The sequence below is a fragment of the Symphalangus syndactylus genome, chromosome 21, assembly GCF_028878055.3.
Source record: "Symphalangus syndactylus isolate Jambi chromosome 21, NHGRI_mSymSyn1-v2.1_pri, whole genome shotgun sequence".
Taxonomy (NCBI): Eukaryota; Metazoa; Chordata; class Mammalia; order Primates; family Hylobatidae; genus Symphalangus; species Symphalangus syndactylus.
In genome coordinates this window covers 24719902-24739804 of record NC_072443.2, presented here as the reverse complement: position 1 = coordinate 24739804, position 19903 = coordinate 24719902, and the positions used below count along the sequence as shown (strand labels likewise).

At 37.8% G+C, this 19903-nt stretch overlaps 1 protein-coding gene across 13 annotated transcripts in view; it reads left to right on the top strand.

Annotated features, from left to right (window-relative positions):
• Nucleotides 1-19903, top strand: part of ABI3BP (ABI family member 3 binding protein) — a 246050-nt gene that overhangs the window by 116923 nt on the left and 109224 nt on the right. For 6 of the 13 annotated variants that reach the window (XM_055259011.2, XM_055259013.2, XM_055259010.2 and 3 more), the window contains exons 7-14: nt 484-532; nt 1468-1539; nt 2113-2205; nt 10373-10450; nt 12412-12486; nt 13254-13328; nt 14426-14497; nt 14945-15019. In XM_055259011.2, coding sequence (XP_055114986.2) covers nt 484-532; nt 1468-1539; nt 2113-2205; nt 10373-10450; nt 12412-12486; nt 13254-13328; nt 14426-14497; nt 14945-15019 — 589 coding nt within the window. The remainder of the gene's footprint in view (nt 1-483; nt 533-1467; nt 1540-2112; nt 2206-10372; nt 10451-12411; nt 12487-13253; nt 13329-14425; nt 14498-14944; nt 15020-19903) is intronic. The other 7 variants (XM_055259016.2, XM_055259014.2, XM_055259021.2 and 4 more) reach the window with 2 other exon arrangements.

Sequence of the window (19903 nt, the reverse complement as noted above, 5' to 3'; positions counted from 1 at the left end):
CAATAAAGTAGAGGCAGATGGATGTACTAACAATCTAACCAGCAACTTTTTTTAAGATGGAGTCTCGCTGCTGTCACCCACGCTGGAGTGCAATGGCATGATCTCGGCTCACTGCAACCTCTGCCTCCCAGGTTCCAGCAATTCTCCTGCCTCAGCCTCCCGAGTAGCTGAGATTAGAGGCACCCGCCACCATGCCGGGCTAATTTTTTGTTGTTGTTGTTGTATTTTTAGTAGAGATGGGGTTTCACCATGTTGGCCAGGCTGGTGTCGAACTCCTGACCTCAGGTGATCCACCCGCCTCGGCCTCCCAAAGTGCTGGGATTACAGGCGTGAGCCACCGCGCCCCGCCACCAGCAACTATTAAACTAGTGTCACAGGAGACTTCATTGAAGACAAGAAAGGGCTACTTCCAGTTCTCTGAACATTTTAAAGAACAAAAAGTTATTCACAATGACTCAAAAGCTGACTTTCTTCTCTTTTCAGCCAGCATATGTCCCAAGGAAGCTAATCCCAATAACAATCATCAAGCAAGGTAATTTGTCTGCTCTGGAAATGTGTTTAGCGCAATCTTTAATATACTTTTAGCTAAGGTAATCAAACACGGCACGTATTTTCTCAATTTTTTAATTGATTTTTTTTGAGAAAAAGTTCAAAGAAAATGTAATGGTCTAATAAACTGGAAGTTAATGGATAATTTTGGCTCTTTTACCAATACACCAAGCTTTGGGCTGGTCACACTGGTCAGACAACTAAGGACAAAGCAACCATCACAAGTATTAAATTTTTTAAAACAAGTTAAATATGTGGAGCTTTGCCCAGGACTAAGTTGTCATACCCGAAGAAACCCACTGATTTAGTGGTCACTTTAAGGAAAGTAAAGATGTCCAAGTTTCCAGAATTATAATGTCACTTCACTTCAGTATCTGACTGTTTTTGTTTTGGCTTCTGGTTTTTCAAATTATTAAAATATATTATTTCCAGAAAGTTTCTTGGTAGAAGAGACAGGGCCTTTAAAAAAATAGTTCTTCATTTTCAGAAAACACAACATCCCAAGTATATTCTCAAAACAGAGTCAGTTAGTGTTGATATTACTCAAAGACTCTTTGCTTTGAGAAAATAAGTTCTCTAAATTTTTATTGCTGGGTCATCACTTCATTTTGTGCTAGTACTGATTGATTTGGGGAAAAGGAAGGCTTCAGGGAATAGAGTTAGGAAGAAAATGTTCCAGTAATTAGAATGGAACACCTTATGATAGAATAATAGCCTTTCATCAGTTAAAGGCGCAGGTGTTAAGATAAGGTATGCCTTCCAATCCTTCTGTTGGCTATATAGCCAGCCCATTGAGTTGCTTTGTATTAATTAATAAAGTTAGATCAAGGCTTTTCCAGTGCAGATGGCTTCACGTTATTAGCTTCTTACTGCCTCCTATTTCCCACCGCCTCACACTGTCTTTTTGTATTTCAACAGTGATTCAGAATGTTACTCACAAGGATTCAACTAAATCCCCAGAAAAAGCTCCCTTGGGAGGAGTGATACTAGGTGAGTGGATCTCGAAATCTATGCCTAGATTAAGCAAATCGGGCTATCTTTTGAGGATAGGGCTTTGCTGGAGTTTTGCAGTGTGAGTAGTTCTGTTTAATTGACGTGGTTCACTTCCTTTCACTGTTTAGCATCCTGGCTTGTGTCCATTCCAGTCTAGGAGCCAAGCCATGCTATCTTTATCATGGTGTGTTAAAGAAATAGCTCTAGCACATGTGCAGTGGGAATGATGGCACCTGTCCTACCTGCCCCACAGAGTTGACTGAACTGCTCTTTTAAAAATCATTATTATTGATAATAATCTTTGTTCACCACACATCTTAGCAGCCATTATACAATTTTTGAGTCTATGGATTAAAAGCCAGAGGATTTTAGTAGTTTGGTTAAATATGAAAAATATTCTGTTTAGAATGTATGGCCATATTTTTTCCAACGTTTTAAAGTTTGGGTTAAAATTTACTAAGCAAAATAAGTGCTATGCTTCATAGTTTGTAATAGCTGATGTGCTGAGCTTCATTTTATGTCACGATGCACTTTCTTCCCCTTATCTTATTTGTATCTATTTCCTTGCAGTCCACCTTATTATTCCAGGTCTTAATGAAACTACTGTAAAACTTCCTGCATCCCTAATGTTTGAGATTTCAGATGCACTCAAGACACAATTAGGTAAGCAGAAAAGTTTTGTATTTGAACTTTGCAATGACTGAGTACTAGCACTGATATTCTTAGGAGATCCAAAGAATCTTGCAAATGAGCTGTTTGAGGATCTCAAAGTAAAAAAGTAGAGGCAAAGAGGTTGGAGTGTTGGAGGTATTCATTATAAATAACATTCTATAAGAAAATAGTTATTTTATATGTATATATTTATATAAGGTATATTTATATGTATGAAATAAGAGTGAATGTTTATGAAATTCTTCAAAATACATATATATAATTTTCTAATAAAGTAATTCTAAATTATACTTACTATACTATTATGGGGCGACTAGGTGTTTTCAATGAGAATTGATGTGAAGGTCAGGTTCATTAGAATTATTTACTTGAGATTGATATTGCTTCCTATTTCTAGAAAGAACTGGTTATGAGTTCAGTGTTTAAAAAACATATAACAGTAAAAGAAAAAAAATGGAAAATCCACTTATAAAAGGGCCAGGGAATAAATGTGGAGGTCCCTGGGCTGAGTTGGTTGCTGCATTTAAGTATCAAATTAGGCTCTGAATTGTATCTTAGCAGAGAATCTCAAGCTTGAGGAAACATCAGGAGCACCTGGAGGGCTTAACGCAAAGACTGCTGCCCACCCCCCAACCCCCGCCCCAACGCCCACCCACCTCCAGAATTACTGATTCAGTAGGTCCAGTATGGGGACTGAGAATTTGCATTTCTGACAAGTTTCCAGGTGATACTGACGCTGCTGGTCTAGGAACCACACTTTGAGAACTACCCCTCCAATGTCTCTAGAGAATGCCTTGGGCTGTTAATAAATTTGGAAGAAATAGTGCGGTAGAAATGGAACAAGCCTTAAGAATACAGAATGTATTCCCTGAGCTAGGCACTGGCTGTGAACTTTAATGTTTAATATATGATTGAATCAGCACGTTGTATGGATAAAGAAACGGAGGCCCAAGCCCCTGTTTGGCAACAATCATTCAACAGATACTATGCATTACCCTATGTCAAAACCACAAGTTGCTGGGGGCTATGATGGTGAGTTACCCAGGCATGGCACCTGCTCATTCTGGGACCTCAGACAAGGCACTTACTTTCTCCTCCCTTACTGGGGGCCTTACCTGTCCCCTTCAGTTGATATTTCCTCTTTTTTGGCTGAGAGAGAGGCAGAAGAAATGACAAATAAGATATAACCCAAGTATTTTTTATTTCAAGAAAATACCATGAAACATAACAATAGGCTGGGGTCCTAGGTGGGCAGACCCTCTGGTCAGGTCGGGGCTTGCTGTGATCTCTCTGTTAGCAAGAGCATACGTCCACTGGGAACAAACCCTTGGTGTTCCTGATGAGTAGCTGCTGGTACAGTGCGGATCCCACAAGCCAATAACTCATTTCCTTTTTCCCCCTTTCCCTCCCTGCCCTGGAGGCTTATTGGGGGAAAAAGACGTCAAATCTAATGAGGTACCAAATGTTGATGTCTTTTTCTTGTTTCCAATTTTCTTCTTTAGGGAATAGGGCCATGTAGAGATGTTCAGAAGTTTTGTCCACATAATGTCAAGCTACTTAATTTTTTAAAATAACTTGAAAAGAAATTGCTATCTCTTCATGTGTTTTTCAAATATCCAGACACTTAACTTTGCATAAATAGTGTTACCTGAAAGTTTAAGTTAACTTTTTTTCATTTTTTGCTTGTCTGATCTGAGGCAATCCAGTTATAAAAATTTTAAAAGGCAAGATCTTAAGTTCTTTTTAGGTGTTGATTTTGAGAAACTCCTGGAAGAAGGAAGAGGAAGGCCTTAAGTGGGTAGAAAAGCACTTAACTGGGGACTATTAGACTTACAATTTTGAAAAATTTTCCAAAACTTATGGTTCAACATCTTAGTAAGATGTGAAAATATTTGCCAATATATCTTTGTGGTTTCGTGCAATCCTTATATTTTTACTTTAAAATAGTCATATCTAGTAGTCATAGAGTGAATTACTTCCCAGAAAATAGATAAGTGACTCTGGACTTCATTTTCTTAATTTGTACATCAGACTTGATCACCTCTCTTTAACTGTAAAACCCCCTGACCCAACCATACATCATGTAAATGTGATGCTGCCAGGATGCTCCCAAATTAAGTTCCCTCAGTGAATCTGTGTTTGGAAGAGTTAAAGCTCTGGACTCTTGCATCCACCTGTTCTCTGCCCAGAGACTGTATACTTTGCCCCGTGCCTAGAACTTGTTTGGAAGGAGGAAAAAAAAAGGAGCTGGTCAATCTCTTATTGATTTAGTCCCTAATGTGTCCATCAAAATTATAGAAAGCAGGATTTGTGAAGGGGACTGAAAATGAGCAGGGGTGTTTCTCAGACCATGGCTGTCAGTTTCAAACTGGAAGATGTCATGGTCCATTCCTCAGTGCTTAGTCTTGAGTGATATTTCCTAATCTTTAAAAAAATGTTTAAAAGTTCTACATGCTACCATAATACCAATGTAGCATTTTTGCTTTCTTTAAGGAATTAAAGTGGATTTTTGTCTTGGGATTCGTTTTTACTTTTGCCTTTCTGATATGATTCACTAAAAGTCCAGAATTAAGTATTATTCTAATAAAGAAAAATTAAATGCAAATAGTAAAATGCAAATAATTAAAACTATGAAAATAGTAAATATGTTTTTAAACTTGGCTTTTGAGGGAAATGCCTGTCTTAAATTGAATACATGGGCAAGATGGGATGGTTCATGCCTGTAACCCCAGCACTTTGGGAGGCTGAAGCCAGGGAATCGTTTGAGATTAGCAATGCAAGACTAGCGTAGGCAATATAGCAAGACCCCATCTTTACAAAAAAAATTAAAATAAAAAAATAGCCAGGCATGATGGTACATGCCTGTAACCCTAACTGCTCAGAAGGCTGAGGCAGGAGGATCACTTAAGCCCATGAGTTTGAGGTCTCAGTGAGCTCTGATTGCACCACTGTACTACAGCCTGGGCAACAGAGCAAGACCCGGTCTCTTAAAATATGATGCTAATAATAACAGAACACATAGAAAATTTAACATATGCAGAATTTCTTACACACCGAATTAGTCCATTTTCATACTGCTGGTAAAGACATACCCGAGACTGGACAATTTACAAAGAAAGAGGTTTAATTGGACTTATAGTTCCGCATGGCTGGGGAAGCCTCACATCCATGATGGAAGGCGAGGAGGAGCAAGTCATATCTTACATGGATGGCAGCAGGCAAAAAGAGAGCACTTGTGCAGGCAAAGTCCCGTTTTTAAAGCCATCAGATCTCATGAGTCTTACTCACCATCACGAGAATAGCATGGGAAAGACCTGCCCCGATGATTCAGTCCCCTCCCACAACATGTGGGAATTCAAGATGAGATTTGTGGGGACACAGCCAAACCATATCGCGCACCGAAGAGACTGATAGCCAGTATGTTTGAAAGTGTCCAATAAATCAAAGGAAAATCCTACCCAACAAATGTACCAACTTAGTAGACCATGTTTCTTACAAAAACTACATATACAATTCTTTTAAATTTTTTATCGTATATGCTTCAAGAATCCAACATGAAGTTTTTTTATATGTATATCTAGTGAAATAGTTACTATATTCAAGCAAATTAATATCCATTCTCTTGCATAGTTACCCTTTGTGTGTGCATGTGGTAAAAGTACCAAAAATCTTAACAATTTTCCAATATACAATATTATAGTTCTTGTTTTCTACTTTAGATTTCTAGTCTTATTCATCCTATGCATCTGCAACTTTTTACCCTCTGTTCTACATTTCCCTATTTCCCCCTCTCCATCCCATCCCTCATAAAGTTTTATTCTCTGTATATGTGACTTTTTTTAGATTCCACATATGAGTGAAATCATGCAGTCTTTTTCTTTCTGTGCTTGGCTTATATCATTTAGCATAATATCCTCCGGGTTTATCCATGTTATTGCAAATGGCAGGACCTCCTTTTTTAAGGCTGAATAATACTCCAGTGTGTGTGTACCATAATTTCTTTATACATTCATCAATGAACATTTAAGTCATTTCCATATCTTGGTTGTTGTGAACAATGCTGGAGTGAATGTGGGACTGCATGTGTCTCTATGAGGTGCTGATTTCATTTCCTTTGGATGTATGTCCAGAAGAGGGATTGTTGGGTCATAAGGTAGTTCTATTTTTAATTTTTTGAGGAAACTCCATACCATTTTCTATAATAGCTGCACCAATTTACATTTCCACCCCAACAATAAACAAGAATTTCCTTTTATCCACACCCTTGCCAACACCTATTTTTTATCGTTTTGCTTAATATCCATCCTAACAGAAGTGAGGTGGTATCTCAGTGTGGTCTTAATTTTGCATTTCCCTGATGATCAGTGACGTTGAGCACTTTTTTTTTATACCTGTTAGCCATTTTTATATCTTCTTTGGAGAAATGTCTATTCAGGACCTTTGCCCATGATTTAATTAGGTTATTTGGGGTTGAGGGTTGTTGTGTTACTTTGTTTCGCTGTTTTGTGTAAGTTCCGTATATATTTTGGATCTTAACCCTTCATCAGATAGATGTGGTTTGCAAATATTTTCTCTCAATGTATAGGCTGCCTTTTCATTTTGTTTATTGCTTCCTTTGCTGCACAGAAGCACTGTTTTTTGCAAAGTGTGGGCATAAACATTCCTTTATGCCATGAAGGGAGAAATAAACTTCCCTAAAGTTAATTATCGCTGCAACTCAGAAAAGCTGTATTTTTTGAGGTAGTAAATCCTAAAAATAACATCCTCATTCCAGCAGAGCTCATAATGGGACATCAAGAAGTATAATAGCTTGTTCTAAGAACACATGGTGTGAATAATGAGAGATATAAACAAAAAAGTTAGGATTACACACACATCCCCAAGGGACATACAAAGCATTTGCCAAAGTCAAGACCTAGCCTGCCAAAAATTAAAGGAAACAACTGTGATGGAAAAATGTACAGAAGAAATAGAGGAAAAGGAATTTCCTGGGTTTTAGGCTGTATTCTGATTGCATTTTACTTTCCTATTGCCAAGACTGCGGTTGTGCATAGACAGTGTGGATGAATGCTCAGGGGTTGATATATCAAGAGTTCCCCATTCAAATACCCTCCCCATCTACTAAGTTCTCTGATGTCTGAAATATCATTTATAGATATACAGTATGGCCTGGTGCAGTGGGTCCCACTTGTAATCCCAGTACTTCGGGAGGCTGAGGCAGGAGGATCAGTTGAGCTCAGGAGTTCAAGACCAGCCTGGCAACATAGTGAGATCCCGTTTTTACAAGATAATAATAGTAATTAGCTAGGTGCTGTGGCACGTGCTTATAGTCCCAGCTACTACCAGGGAGGCAGAAGGAGGAGAATTGTTTCACTTGAGCCCAGGAGTTTGAAGTTTGAGGCTGCAGTGAACTATTATCATGCCACTGTACTCCAGCCTGGGCAACAGAGTGAGACCCTGCCTCAAAAAAAAAAAAAAAAGAAAAAGAAAAAGCAATATGCCTGTAAGATGAATTAGTAATATATAAAGAATACAAATGTCTCTTAGGAAGGGGTAGTTTGCCTTTTTTCATTAACAGCCTGATTTTAGGCTAATGTGATTGCCAGCTAAGAACATGTTTTGAATAAAGAAATTGAGAGCATTGCCTGTGAAAGTCTAGGATCTGGACGATTAAGCAAATAAATAATAAGAGGTCCTAGGTCAGCCAGGGACTCACTGAGAACATGGGAAATTCTTAATCAGGAAGGAGCCCTGGAAGGAGAGGAGAACACTGAAAGAGAAGAGATCATGAAAGGAAACCTTATAATTTTACGTTTAAAAAAACTTCCTATGGTGCCTGTTGAAAATAATAGGAACAGAGTGCTTGAAAAATTCATGATCTGAATTTTTTTGTGTTGACAATCAGAATGGTTCACACAAAAGACGTCAGAAAAAAAATACTGATAAAATTTAGACGTTTTAAAAATAGAATTTATAAAATTATGCTCGATTTTTTAAAAGTTCCTTTTTATGCCCTGCTAAATTAATTTGAACAATGCTATTAAATATTTTGTTGTGCAAACATGCTTTGCAACTTCAGAAACACACAATTTGTTGCAAATTATCATTTATGACACTTAGTGGTGGCATTTTAAATAATTCCTGCAAATTAGCTATCTAGAAATCTGTTGTATGCCTTTATCAAGTAGGGATTGAAAACTGATTTGCTGCTATAAACATTGTGAAAGATGACTTTCTAATTGTCTTCAAGCTCATCAGGATTAAATAAATATTTTTGAACCCACATTAACAGAAAAGAAGATGGTCTTTACAAAAATAAAGTGAACTACAGATTATAAAATACATGTTCAAAGAGTTTTGAGTGTGAAAATTAAAGTTTTTAACAGGGAGCAATTTTGTCTCTTAGGGAATATCTAGAATTGCCTGGAGATACTTTTGGTTGTTAGAAAAGTATCTGTGGGGGCCAGGTGCGGTGGCTCACGCCTGTAATCCCAGCACTTTGGGAGGCCGAGGCAGGTGGATCACGAGGTCAGGAGATCGAGACCATCCTGGCTAACACGGTGAAACCCTGTCTCTACTAAAAATACAAAAAATTAGCTGGGTGCGGTGACGGGCGCCTGTAGTCCCAGCTACTCGGGAGGCTGAGGCAGGAGAATGGCGTGAACCCGGGAGGCGGAGCTTGCAGTGAGCGGAGATCGCGCCACTGTACTCTGGCCTGGGAGAAAGAGCAAGACTCCGTCTCAAAAAAAAAAAAAGAAAAGTATCTGTGGAACACAAAATATTCCAAAAGTGTGTGAGAGCACTACTGGAATCCAATGGGTGGAAGCCAAGAATACTGTTCAACATCCTACAGTATACAGGCCAGCCACCCATACAAAAAAATAATCTAGCCTCAAATATCAATAGTGCCAAAGTTGGGAAATCTAAGTTCTATATAGCCTTAGGACTCTGAAAAATCCTGTCCGATTATGTAATCAGCTCAAGGTGGCATGATCAGGGTATCCCAAGGGGGCATTAATTCTTTCATGCCACTAGACTGTTTCAAAATATTATGAGCAGGTAATATTATGATTCAACACAGAAAATAACTGAATAGAATGAATCCTAATTATACCCTTTCAAATGGGGAATACCATAATCGCTGGGGAACACTGGCTTAGAAATGTTACTTTCTTTGAAAAAGAACATCCACATTTTAAAATGAAGTTTCTCAAATAGTTGCATAAAGAGGAAAAATGGAAAAAAATTATTTTATCCTTTGTACTGAATTCCCATAGAGATTAAAAGAGAAGATCTACATTAATATGAGGCTCAAATAAAATTTACTGTTTAATTTTTTGCCACAAATATTTTCAAATAGCTTAGTTTCCTATATGTGTTGCTTGTGGTTTTCTAAAATCTCAATGTCATAACTTATTACATTTTTTACCATGCATAATAATGGAAATTTTCTTTTTTTTTTTTTTTTTTTTTTTTTGAGACGGGGTCTTGCTCTGTCGCCCAGGCTGGAGTGCAGTGGCGCGATCTTGGCTCACTGCAAGCTCCGCCTCCCGGGTTCATGCCATTCTCCTGTTTCAGCCTCCCGAGTAGCTGGGACTACAGGCACCCACCACCACACCCAGCTAATTTTTTGTATATTTAGTGGAGACAGGGTTTCACCGTGTTAGTCAGGATGGTCTTGATTTCCTGACCTCGTGATCCACCCGCCTCTGCCTCCCAAAGTGCTGGGATTACAGGCATGAGCCACCGCGCCCAGCTGGAAATTTTCTACAGGTTGATTTTTTAAAATTGGGAGTACTTGAATATAAAATTCCAAGAAGCATTTGTAATACAACCTATGCCTTCCAGAAATTCTATTTATCAATCAGATGACTTGCGATGTATCCAAGTATTGGGTTGTGATTTTTTTTCTTCATTTCAATGCCAATTTAGATCTTAAAGAATTATCTAGGGTTAATAAGAAAGAATTATCTAGGGTTAATAAGAGAATTTTGAAGACTTATATTAGTTCCTGCTAGAGATACACAATAAAGTTGTTGACTGGCTGGTGGGGAAGGAGTGTGAGATTAGATTTTTAATCTGCTACTTGATTATGCATTGAGGGAGGTATTTTTGGACACTGCAAGTGGGGTAAATTGTTTGTTCTCTGACTTTTTAGCTAAGAATGAAACCTTGGCATTACCTGCCGAATCTAAAACACCAGAGGTTGAAAAAATCTCAGCACGACCCACAACAGGTAATGAGATCGCTATGTTGTTAACCTTGAGAAAAGAAAAAATGCTTTTTTTCAAATACTAATCTGCAGCCTTTTTTTCAGTAAAGAGCCAGTAGGAAATTCATTTTGATCATAAATGCAAAGCAGTAGGGGATTCTATGTCTCTAACGTTTGGGAAAACAACAGCTGCAAAATGGACTATCGAATCACCTAACTAATATGTAATACAGAAGCTGTATTTTTTACTCTAAATGAAAATTATTAGTTCAATTTTATATTAAAACATCATACCACAAGTTTGGTGCTGTTCTTTCATATGATGACATTAGACCATTTTTCATTTCTACACTTTTACAAGTGGTCAGTGTAGCAGAATGCCATATATTCTTCACAAATCCATAGCTTAATATCTATGAAAATACCCTGGAATCATTTAGAAACAAATGTCTCTGGAACTTTAGCAATCCTAGTGTAGAGAATATAGAATAGTTCAGTAACAATCCTTTAAAGAACTAATGCAGTAAGCATTTTCTCCATAGTTTATCACCATTACTAACAAACATTCAGCATCTCTTCTATGAATGAACTACTCAAGTCCAGTCCAGCGGGGAGGCATTAATCTCTGAGCTAGAGTTTTTGCCAGAGTAGTACCACCTTATCCAGGACCTGATGAAACAGACATCTGGCAAGAATTTCCCACAATCTGTATTTAGCAGAGTCACTCCAATCCGAAGTGAATTTTTTAGTCCACAAAATCCTATAACTTGAAATATTGATAATATACCTTTTACTAACTTTTGGACTCGTAACTGGTCCAGAGAAGATAAAAGTTGTTGTGGCAGTAAAATAACTTCGAGAAATCCATTCAAGTAGGAATATGTCTGAGAGAGCAAGATGAATATGGTCCTTTTCCAAAGAAGAGAGATGGACCTTTCATCCCCACCTTCATGGGAGTTGGAGCAGAGGTATAGCTACTGGAGTGACCCATTTGGATGAAATTCCTAGATGGTTTCTGACTTCAGTATATGTGATCAATATCCAGAAAAGCATAGGCATGGCTCTATAGGGACTCCAAGTCCCTTTCTCCCTCAAAGATTCTACCTACTTTCCCCAATTATACTTTTTTCTCTTGGCAGCATTTCTGATGGGAGAGTCTACATGTTTTCAGGCCTCTGCCAAACCCTCCTCAGAGTTTTCCACTTCAGAAACACTTAGGAAAACACCACAGCTTATTACTCAGGGTTATTGTGTTTATTTTGTGTTCTTGCCCTGCAACATTCTGGGGGTTTCTGGCTCTCAATTCATTTCAGATCCCAGTGATCTTAGTTCTTATTTCTCCAAAACTGTTGACTGGCTGGTGGGGAAGGAGTGTGAGCTTTTTAATTGAGCTTTTTATTACCTTTAATCTAGCATTTGGGACAAATCTGTGGCTGAGCATTTAAATTCTGATCATAATTTCAATTCATTTTCAAGCTTTGCATATTCATTGCAGTGTAAGAGAGAAGTCTTATAATGTGATAGCTCTAAGTAAGACTTTTAGCCCAGAGTCATCCTTTCATTTGCCCATTTATTCATTTAATAAACTATTATCTTGATTATCCTTCAGATTCTTCAATAAATGATTTAAAAAGTAATAAACTATTATTATCATGTGCTTGTTTACTATACCCCAGGTATTATACTAAGCCCTGGTGATAAAGAAAAAGGCAGATTTAAAATTATGATTAAGCTTATAAGTGTTTCAATGAAAGTCAGGTCAGAGTGCTCTTTGGGATAGAAAGCAAACCCAGAAAGGACCAGTTGGGGAGGAGTGTCAGCTCAGGCACTTGAGACAAGCCAAGGAGCTCTTTACATGGTAACACAAAAAGAAATGGGCTATACAAATATCAGTCACTAGTTCTAAAAGGCAACAAAATGTGTCTCCTGGTGTTTGGTTGCTTCACTTTATCTTGATTTGTAAAGTTGTGCTTTTTACCTTTCAGTGACTCCTGAAACAGTTCCAAGAAGCACTAAACCCACTACATCTAGTGCATTAGATGTTTCAGAAACAACACTGGGTAATTCTAAGAACTTTTTTTTTCTTAAAAAAAAAAAAAAAAAAAACCAAAAGTAACAACGAAGTAACTCCCAGGACTCACAGAAAAGAAACCTGATGCCTCAACTTCTCTCTCCCTCCCCACTTTCTCCTTTTCCTTCCTTCCTGGCAGTGGTTAACCTTCCTCTTTCTTGGACAGATTCCACTGAAGAGTTAACCACATGGCTAATCCTGGTGACTGAACTTCTGGGCAAATCTGGATGCTAACTGCTAACTGAATGCCCTTTTTAACCAGTCTCTGGGTTATACAGACAGAATACCAGCCTATAACCCCCAAATCTTGGAGGAGAATGAAGGAAACCTGGAAGTCTTGAGTCTGTGCTTTCTGCTCAGATTGGCTTTGGGAAGTCTTGTGCGTACTAAATTTGGGAAGAAGCCCCAAAAGTGTCATGCTTTTAAACGAGAATTTCATGGCACCCATGTTTGTTGTTTCTTAGTCCAAGAGAATCTAACTTGCTTTGTTGTTCTCTTTCTCCTGAAGAAAAGGAGCGCATGTGTTTTGTTCTGTAATTTGATGTTGATCTTCTCAGCCACACCACTGCCCTTTGAATGTACACCTTCATATTTTAACAGCTATGTAACTTTTCCAGGGAAAGTTATTTCCATTAAAGGTATTGGCTGCTCTGTGTGCGAGAGTCTGTTCCAAAGTTTGCTGCGCATGATCATGGTTAAGCCACAACATCAAAACCCAAGTCCGGGAGTTGCTAACCGCACTCTTTTTTATTGTAGTTCTCAGCAAAAGGACCCCGGAAACATTGCAAACTCTTCTAATACCTCAGTCTGAATTGCCACTGAGCACCCTAGGTAAAAATTAATAAATACTGCAGCTTTATTATTACCTTGGATATTGTATGCATGCTTCAAAGAAGTCTTTTGAATTAATTACGCTAATTTATACCCAATCCCTTAAAGGTGACACAGTCTTCAAGTTTAGGATCCCAAAGAGGCTCTCCCTATGACAAATCGTTTGGTTGGGTTGTTTTTCTTTTAAGTGGTCATATTTTAATATTATGTTTGATTCTTTTAATTTGGAATCAATATGTCACTGAACAAATTGATCATTTCTGTATTTTTTGTAAATGTTTTTACTCTATTGTCTCTCTTAACAGAGAAGATATATTTATGATATTTCTGCAGACTGCTTCTTAGAATTCTTAGAATTCTGAGTGAAGTATGAAAAAAATGAGGGCAGGGTGCAGCAGCTCACGGCTGTAATCCCAACACTTTGGGAGGCTGAGGCAGGTGGGTTGCCTGAAGTCAGTAGTTCGAGACCACCCTGGCCAACATGGTGAAACCCCATCTTTACTAAAAATACAAAAATTAGTCTGGCATGGTTGCATGCACCTGTAATCCCAGCTACTCAGGAGGCTGAGACAGGAGAATTGCTTGAACCTGGGAGGCGGAGGTTGCAGTGCCCCGAGATTGTGCCACGCACTGCAACTTGGGTGACAGAGCTAGACTCCATCTCAAAAAAAAAAAAAAAAAAAAAAAAGGTCGGGGGAGGAGCTTACATATAAAGCCACATAGTTGCCAAAACTATTTTTAAAAGCTTTCAGATGGACATTTTCTAGTTCAGATGTGTTTGCTTGGTTTAAATTTAAATGAAATATATTTAAGAACACACATAAACATAGCTGAAGAAATCAGCAAACTGGTTTAATAAGGGTGGAAAGAAGAGTCCAAATACAGTAGCTTAAATTTAGTCACTTAACTGTAAAAAATTGAAAAAGAAACTTTCTTATAGTCAACACTGAAACACAGATGTAAGAAATGCTACTAATGGTCTCTTAACATGATTTGCCTTTTTGTGTTTGCTTCTGTTTTTGCAAGCTTAAAATTTTAAAAATCTTTTCTGTTACTTGCACCTCAGGTCGTAACTTTCCTTATGTGTTTCATTACAGCTCCAAAAAGGCTTCCAGAATTTCCTGAGGCAAAAACACCCTTCCCTTTTGAGAAACCTAGGGGCACACTGGGTAATAAGAGTACCTTAAATTTAATATTAAGGCTATGGGTGGTGATTGCTTAATTCTGCAGGACACATTTACTGCATCTTATTTCTGCAAACCTCATGAACTGACAGGCAAACAAGTGGTTGATTTGATTTTTTTTAATTAATCTATTTGTTTGGATTTTCTGCAAATTCAGTAAAACCCATCAGTCTTAATTCCACGTAATCCACTTAGCTTTTTGTCCTGAAAAATGTTGACAGTCTGACACCAAACTCTGGTCTTTCTCTGACCACTAATCAAATGTTCTCTGGATGGATACATACTTATTTCTTACTGATATATAATGACTTTTTATTGTATTGGTATATTGCAGGCTTCTGGTAGCCACTTAACCATACCAGCAACCTATTTCTGTCTCATTCTCCTCTTAAAAAAAAAATCTTCAGCAAATTCCATTTCTTTTCAATATAGCTTCAAGTGAAAAGCCATGGATTGTGCCTACAGCAAAAATATCTGAAGATTCCAAAGTTCTGCAGCCTCAAACTGGTAATTAAATCCTTTTCTTAAAAAAATCAATTATAACAAGGAATATTGAGTAACTTATTGTTTTTATTTTTATAGGTTCCTTAATTGATTATCAATATGCTTTGTAATGGAAAATCTATAATACATTTGTTGATACTGAGATGAACCTCATTTTCCCCATTACAAAAGCAAAATGGTCTTAAATGTTTTAAAGACACCTGTTCTAATTTCTGGATACTATAACATCTTAGAAATGTGGCCAGAACATGAACTATGAATTGGCTCATTGATAGAGATCTCTTTAGTGACATGAAAGCAGTACAAAATAAGAAGCATCAGCATGGTTTTGATTTAACAGTATGAGTTTCATATTCTCTTGCAGGGAATATTTGCTTCTTTTTGGCAAAATAATTAAATAAACATTTAAGAGCTTACTATGTGAAGATAGTATAGCAAGTTCTAAAATTTGTAAGTATAGCATGACATGTAGGAGAGACCACAGGTCCTTGCGGTTAATAATAGACCTTGGTTCCAGGCCTCGCTCTCCTAGTAACCATTTGATGGCTACTTTTCTCTACTTTCGGAAGGTATTGGTTTCCTCTTTTGCAAACTGTGGCAACTGGCTTTTTTTTTTTTCCTGTTGAGAATTCTTGTGTTCCACCATTAAAATTGATTGAGATATGTTTCTTTTACAAAAAATATTTTTCTCAACTAAATTCTATACATCTTTTGATTGCCTAGCAGTAAACTAAAGAGTGTATTCAGCATATGAGAATTATAAGAAGACCTCAGAAACCATCCTTTGATTACTTTCGTGATTTTTGTGTTTTGCTTATTTGTATTTTAATATTTGTAAATCTTCTAGTTGTTTTGACTTTATTTGGGGTACATATCATATAGTGTATAATGAAGCTGGACGTTTCATGTAATGAACTTAAATGCAGCAGCATTTTGTGGTGCTCTCCACAGTCCAGCAGAGGACTGGGTTTGAGAAAGGATGAGCATGAGCCCTCATAGATCTTGGTGAAATTATCCTTTCTCTAGTATATGTAATGGGCTCAGATATCTGCAAAAGATAGAAGATGACGTCAAATTCAGGGAATATGTCTATTATAGTCACCCCTAGTTTCCCTAAGTGGGAACACACTTGAAAGCTGGCCATGGTTGTTCGCTTATCCAGAGAAGCCTCAAACTGTATCTAAGTCTTGGTTTCCCTAGTCACTGATTCTTTTTTTTTTTTAATTTTATTTTTTATTATTATACTTTAGGTTTTAGGGTACATGTGCACAATGTGCAGGTTTGTTACATATGTATCCATGTGCCATGTTGGTTTGCTGCACCCATTAACTCCTCATTTAGCATTAGGTATATCTCCTAATGCTGTCCCTCCCCCCTCCCCCCACCCCACAACAGTCCCCGGAGTGTGACGTTCCCCTTCCTGTGTCCATGAGTTCTCATTGTTCAATTCTCACCTATGAGTGAGAACATGCGGTGTTGGGTTTTTTGTCCTTGCGATAGTTTACTGAGAATGATGTTTTCCAGTTTCATCCATGTCCCTACAAAGGACATGAACTCATCATTTTTTATGGCTGCATAGTATTCCATGGTGTGTATGTGCCACATTTTCTTCATCCAGTCTATCGTTTTTGGACATTTGGGTTGGTTCCAAGTCTTTGCTATTGTGAATAGTGCCACAATAAACATACGTGTGCATGTGTCTTTATAGCAGCATGATTTATAATCCTTTGGGTATATACCCAGTAATGGGATGGCTGGGTCAAATGGTATTTCTAGTTCTAGATCCCTGAGGAATCGCACCCTAGTCACTGATTCTAAACTTCCAGTGCAATAAACTAAAGTGGGGGCAAAAACCCCTTTAGCAATCCAAGTCACCTGGGTCTAAAATCTGGGTTCTGAGTTGAATTTCATACTGAGCCTCTGGCAGCAGTAGCCATCACCCAGGTGCAGCTGCATTGTAATTATGATGCAACAACTAGTCTAGGGGCATATGTGATGGTTTATCTGCTGCACCGTGACAGCTCTGGCTGTGACTCCCACATCCCTCAAGAGCACCTGAGCCAAGTGCCTTTGGGGATTTGGGGACTAGATAAACTTTTAGATCCCTTTCATCTTTTAGCTTTTGGGTTATAACATGGGGAACATGGGGTTCTTTTGGGTTTTCTTTAAGCAACATCTAGTGTTTGGTTTCTATGAATATTCAAGAGCAAACTAACCAAAACATCAAGGAAACCATTTTCGAGACTTTAATGCCTGGCATTTGAATTATATATGAAGGCTTGAGTTGAACCAAGCATTGGGGAATGGGGAGAATATGTTGGAATGTGAAGGTTGTAGAGTTACAATGAGACGAAAATAGATGATATAGGAAATGCCAATAAAGGAAAGGTTTCTTTTGCCTTTAATTCAAAAAAGGAATATTCTGATTTTGCCCTGATGGACTATGAGCAGAGGCTAATGAAGCAGGAAACTGACTCTTTATTCAGCTGCTGCACTACTGCCAGGGCAACCTTAGGTCGCCAGAGAACTTCCAACTGAGAACTCCCAACCCCGTCTAGACAAAGAATGGAGACTTGTCATAAACTGTAATAACAGTACAGTATGTGATTGCACGTATTAACATTAGCCCTTGAAGCTTCCCATCCTGCCTTGTAACAGCTAATTTTTATGTCTTTGCTACTTAGCATGATCCCCAGTCCAACAGCATTTGGCATCACCCGGGAACTTGTTGAAAAGGCAGAACCTGGGCTCTACTCCAGATCTATTGAAACAAGATCTGCTTTCCAACAAGATGCCCAGGCGATATGAACATTAAAGTTTCTGTTTTTTGAGATGGAGTTTGCTCTTGTCACCTAGCCTGGAGTGCGACGGGTGCAATCTCAGCTCACTGCAACCTTTGCCTCCTGGGTTCAAGCAATTCTCCTGCCTCAGCCTCCCGAGTAGCTGAGATTACAGGCACCTGCCACCATGCCTGGCTAATTTTTGTATTGAATATTAAAGTTTGAGAAGCACTACCTTATCGATATAGTTTATAATGTTTTTACATGGTACCGGTAAGAATCATCGGGTGTAGCTGGTTATAGCACCATGGGCCTCACATCAATACAAGATCGATTTTTCAAAGTGGGTAGTTAGGTATCTCTTGTTTCTGCTAATGTGCAACGCTTCCATTTCTAGTGTAAGTGCTCTGTGGCATCTTCCTAACTTATGTTAAATTTCAAATTAAAATTTAATAACAAATGTATTATCTGTGATTTAAAGAGTGGTATATTTATATAGCTCTTTTATTTCAGCCTTTGTTTCTTTTGATTTCGTGCAAATTTACGTGTGTACTAACGTTCTATTTCCCAGTTAGTTTCAACATACATAATAGGTATTTTATTTTCCAATTACACACACAGCTTCCTAAAGCAACTATTTTGAGAACTGAGAAAAGAGACAGGTAGAGATAGTGTTTAAATGGTGGTCCACAAAACCATGAATCCCATTTTTAGTTCCAATATCTTTTAAAGAAACATTATATAGGTTGGTGCAAACATAATTGCAGTTTTTGCCATCACTTCTCATGGTTTTGCCATTACTTTTAATGGCAAAAGCCACAATTACATTTGTACCAACCTAATATTTTTAACTGGTAATAATGACATTATTACAGCCAAATGAGCGCATTCTGTTTTCTCTGTTGGGGTTTGATGCATCTATATTTACTGTATCAATTCCTTTCAGCCAAAGACCAGCAGATCACACTTGTAGTTGAACAAATTTACATTTATTTACTTATTACAATGATGGAGAACACAGACCATGATAAACTGGGGGATCTCTTAGAAGATGATAGAAAAGACTTATTGTAAGAGTTTGTCTTGTGTTAAACGATTGAGGGAAGTGTCCAAGACGGTAAAACTTTGCTCTGAATTGGATGTAGTCAGAAAGTGGGAGTAATTCTGTGATTGAATGTATTCATAATTCTTAATTAGAAGGCAAGACCAGCAGAGGGAAGCTAAAGCTGTGACTAGTTGAGAAGTCACATCTACTTGTATTAGCCAGAAGGTAGGGAGGGTAATGTTTGTGCTTTGGGTGATGTTCACGTTTTTGTCTGTGTGCCACATAATTAGAGACTGGTCTTGTTTTTGTCTTGATCCATCATAATCGCAGAGTGGTCTTGTCTGATATTGGTGTCCTTTGGAATTGTCGATGTTCAACAGGAGAATACCACAGCCTACCTGTGGGTACTAGACCAGCTCCTGGATGCCAGGGGCTGCTTTTCACTTTATCAACCATTAAATGAGATTTATCGTACTTTTTGTAAAGCTTATTTTGCTTTACTATTTTCTGGATTTGTTTTCAACATATTCTATGTCAGAAAATCAGAATATGTGTACTCAAAAAGATTTCTGTACCATTCTTGGATATAAAAGACTTTATGAAAATTCTAACTTGCACACTGAAAATTGAAATTCCTGGGTCATTTCAATAGTTTTTGGCAACCAGGGGACAGAGTATTTGAAGTTTGGAATATCCCAGGAAATCTGAGATGTATAGTCATCAAATATATTCTTCCTGCTTTCGGCCTGTTTGTCCTGATCTGTCATTAGTGCTGCATTTTGTGATTTCATTATTTGGAATTGCATTTGGCATTAAACCTTCTGTAAAGTATGTTGAAATGAAATTGATTGATTTTGATTCCCTCAGCAAATCTAACTTTCTGTAACATATATAAAGGTAATCATGAAAATCTTCTCTATAATTAAGTATCAGAATATAAAATTACTTATAAATGTTGTATCTAAAGGAAGTTGACCACACTTTAGAACTTAACTGCTTGGGACAATATTTCACGAAAAGCCAGTCTTTCTGATGATGCAATAAAATTGGTTCATGTTTTAT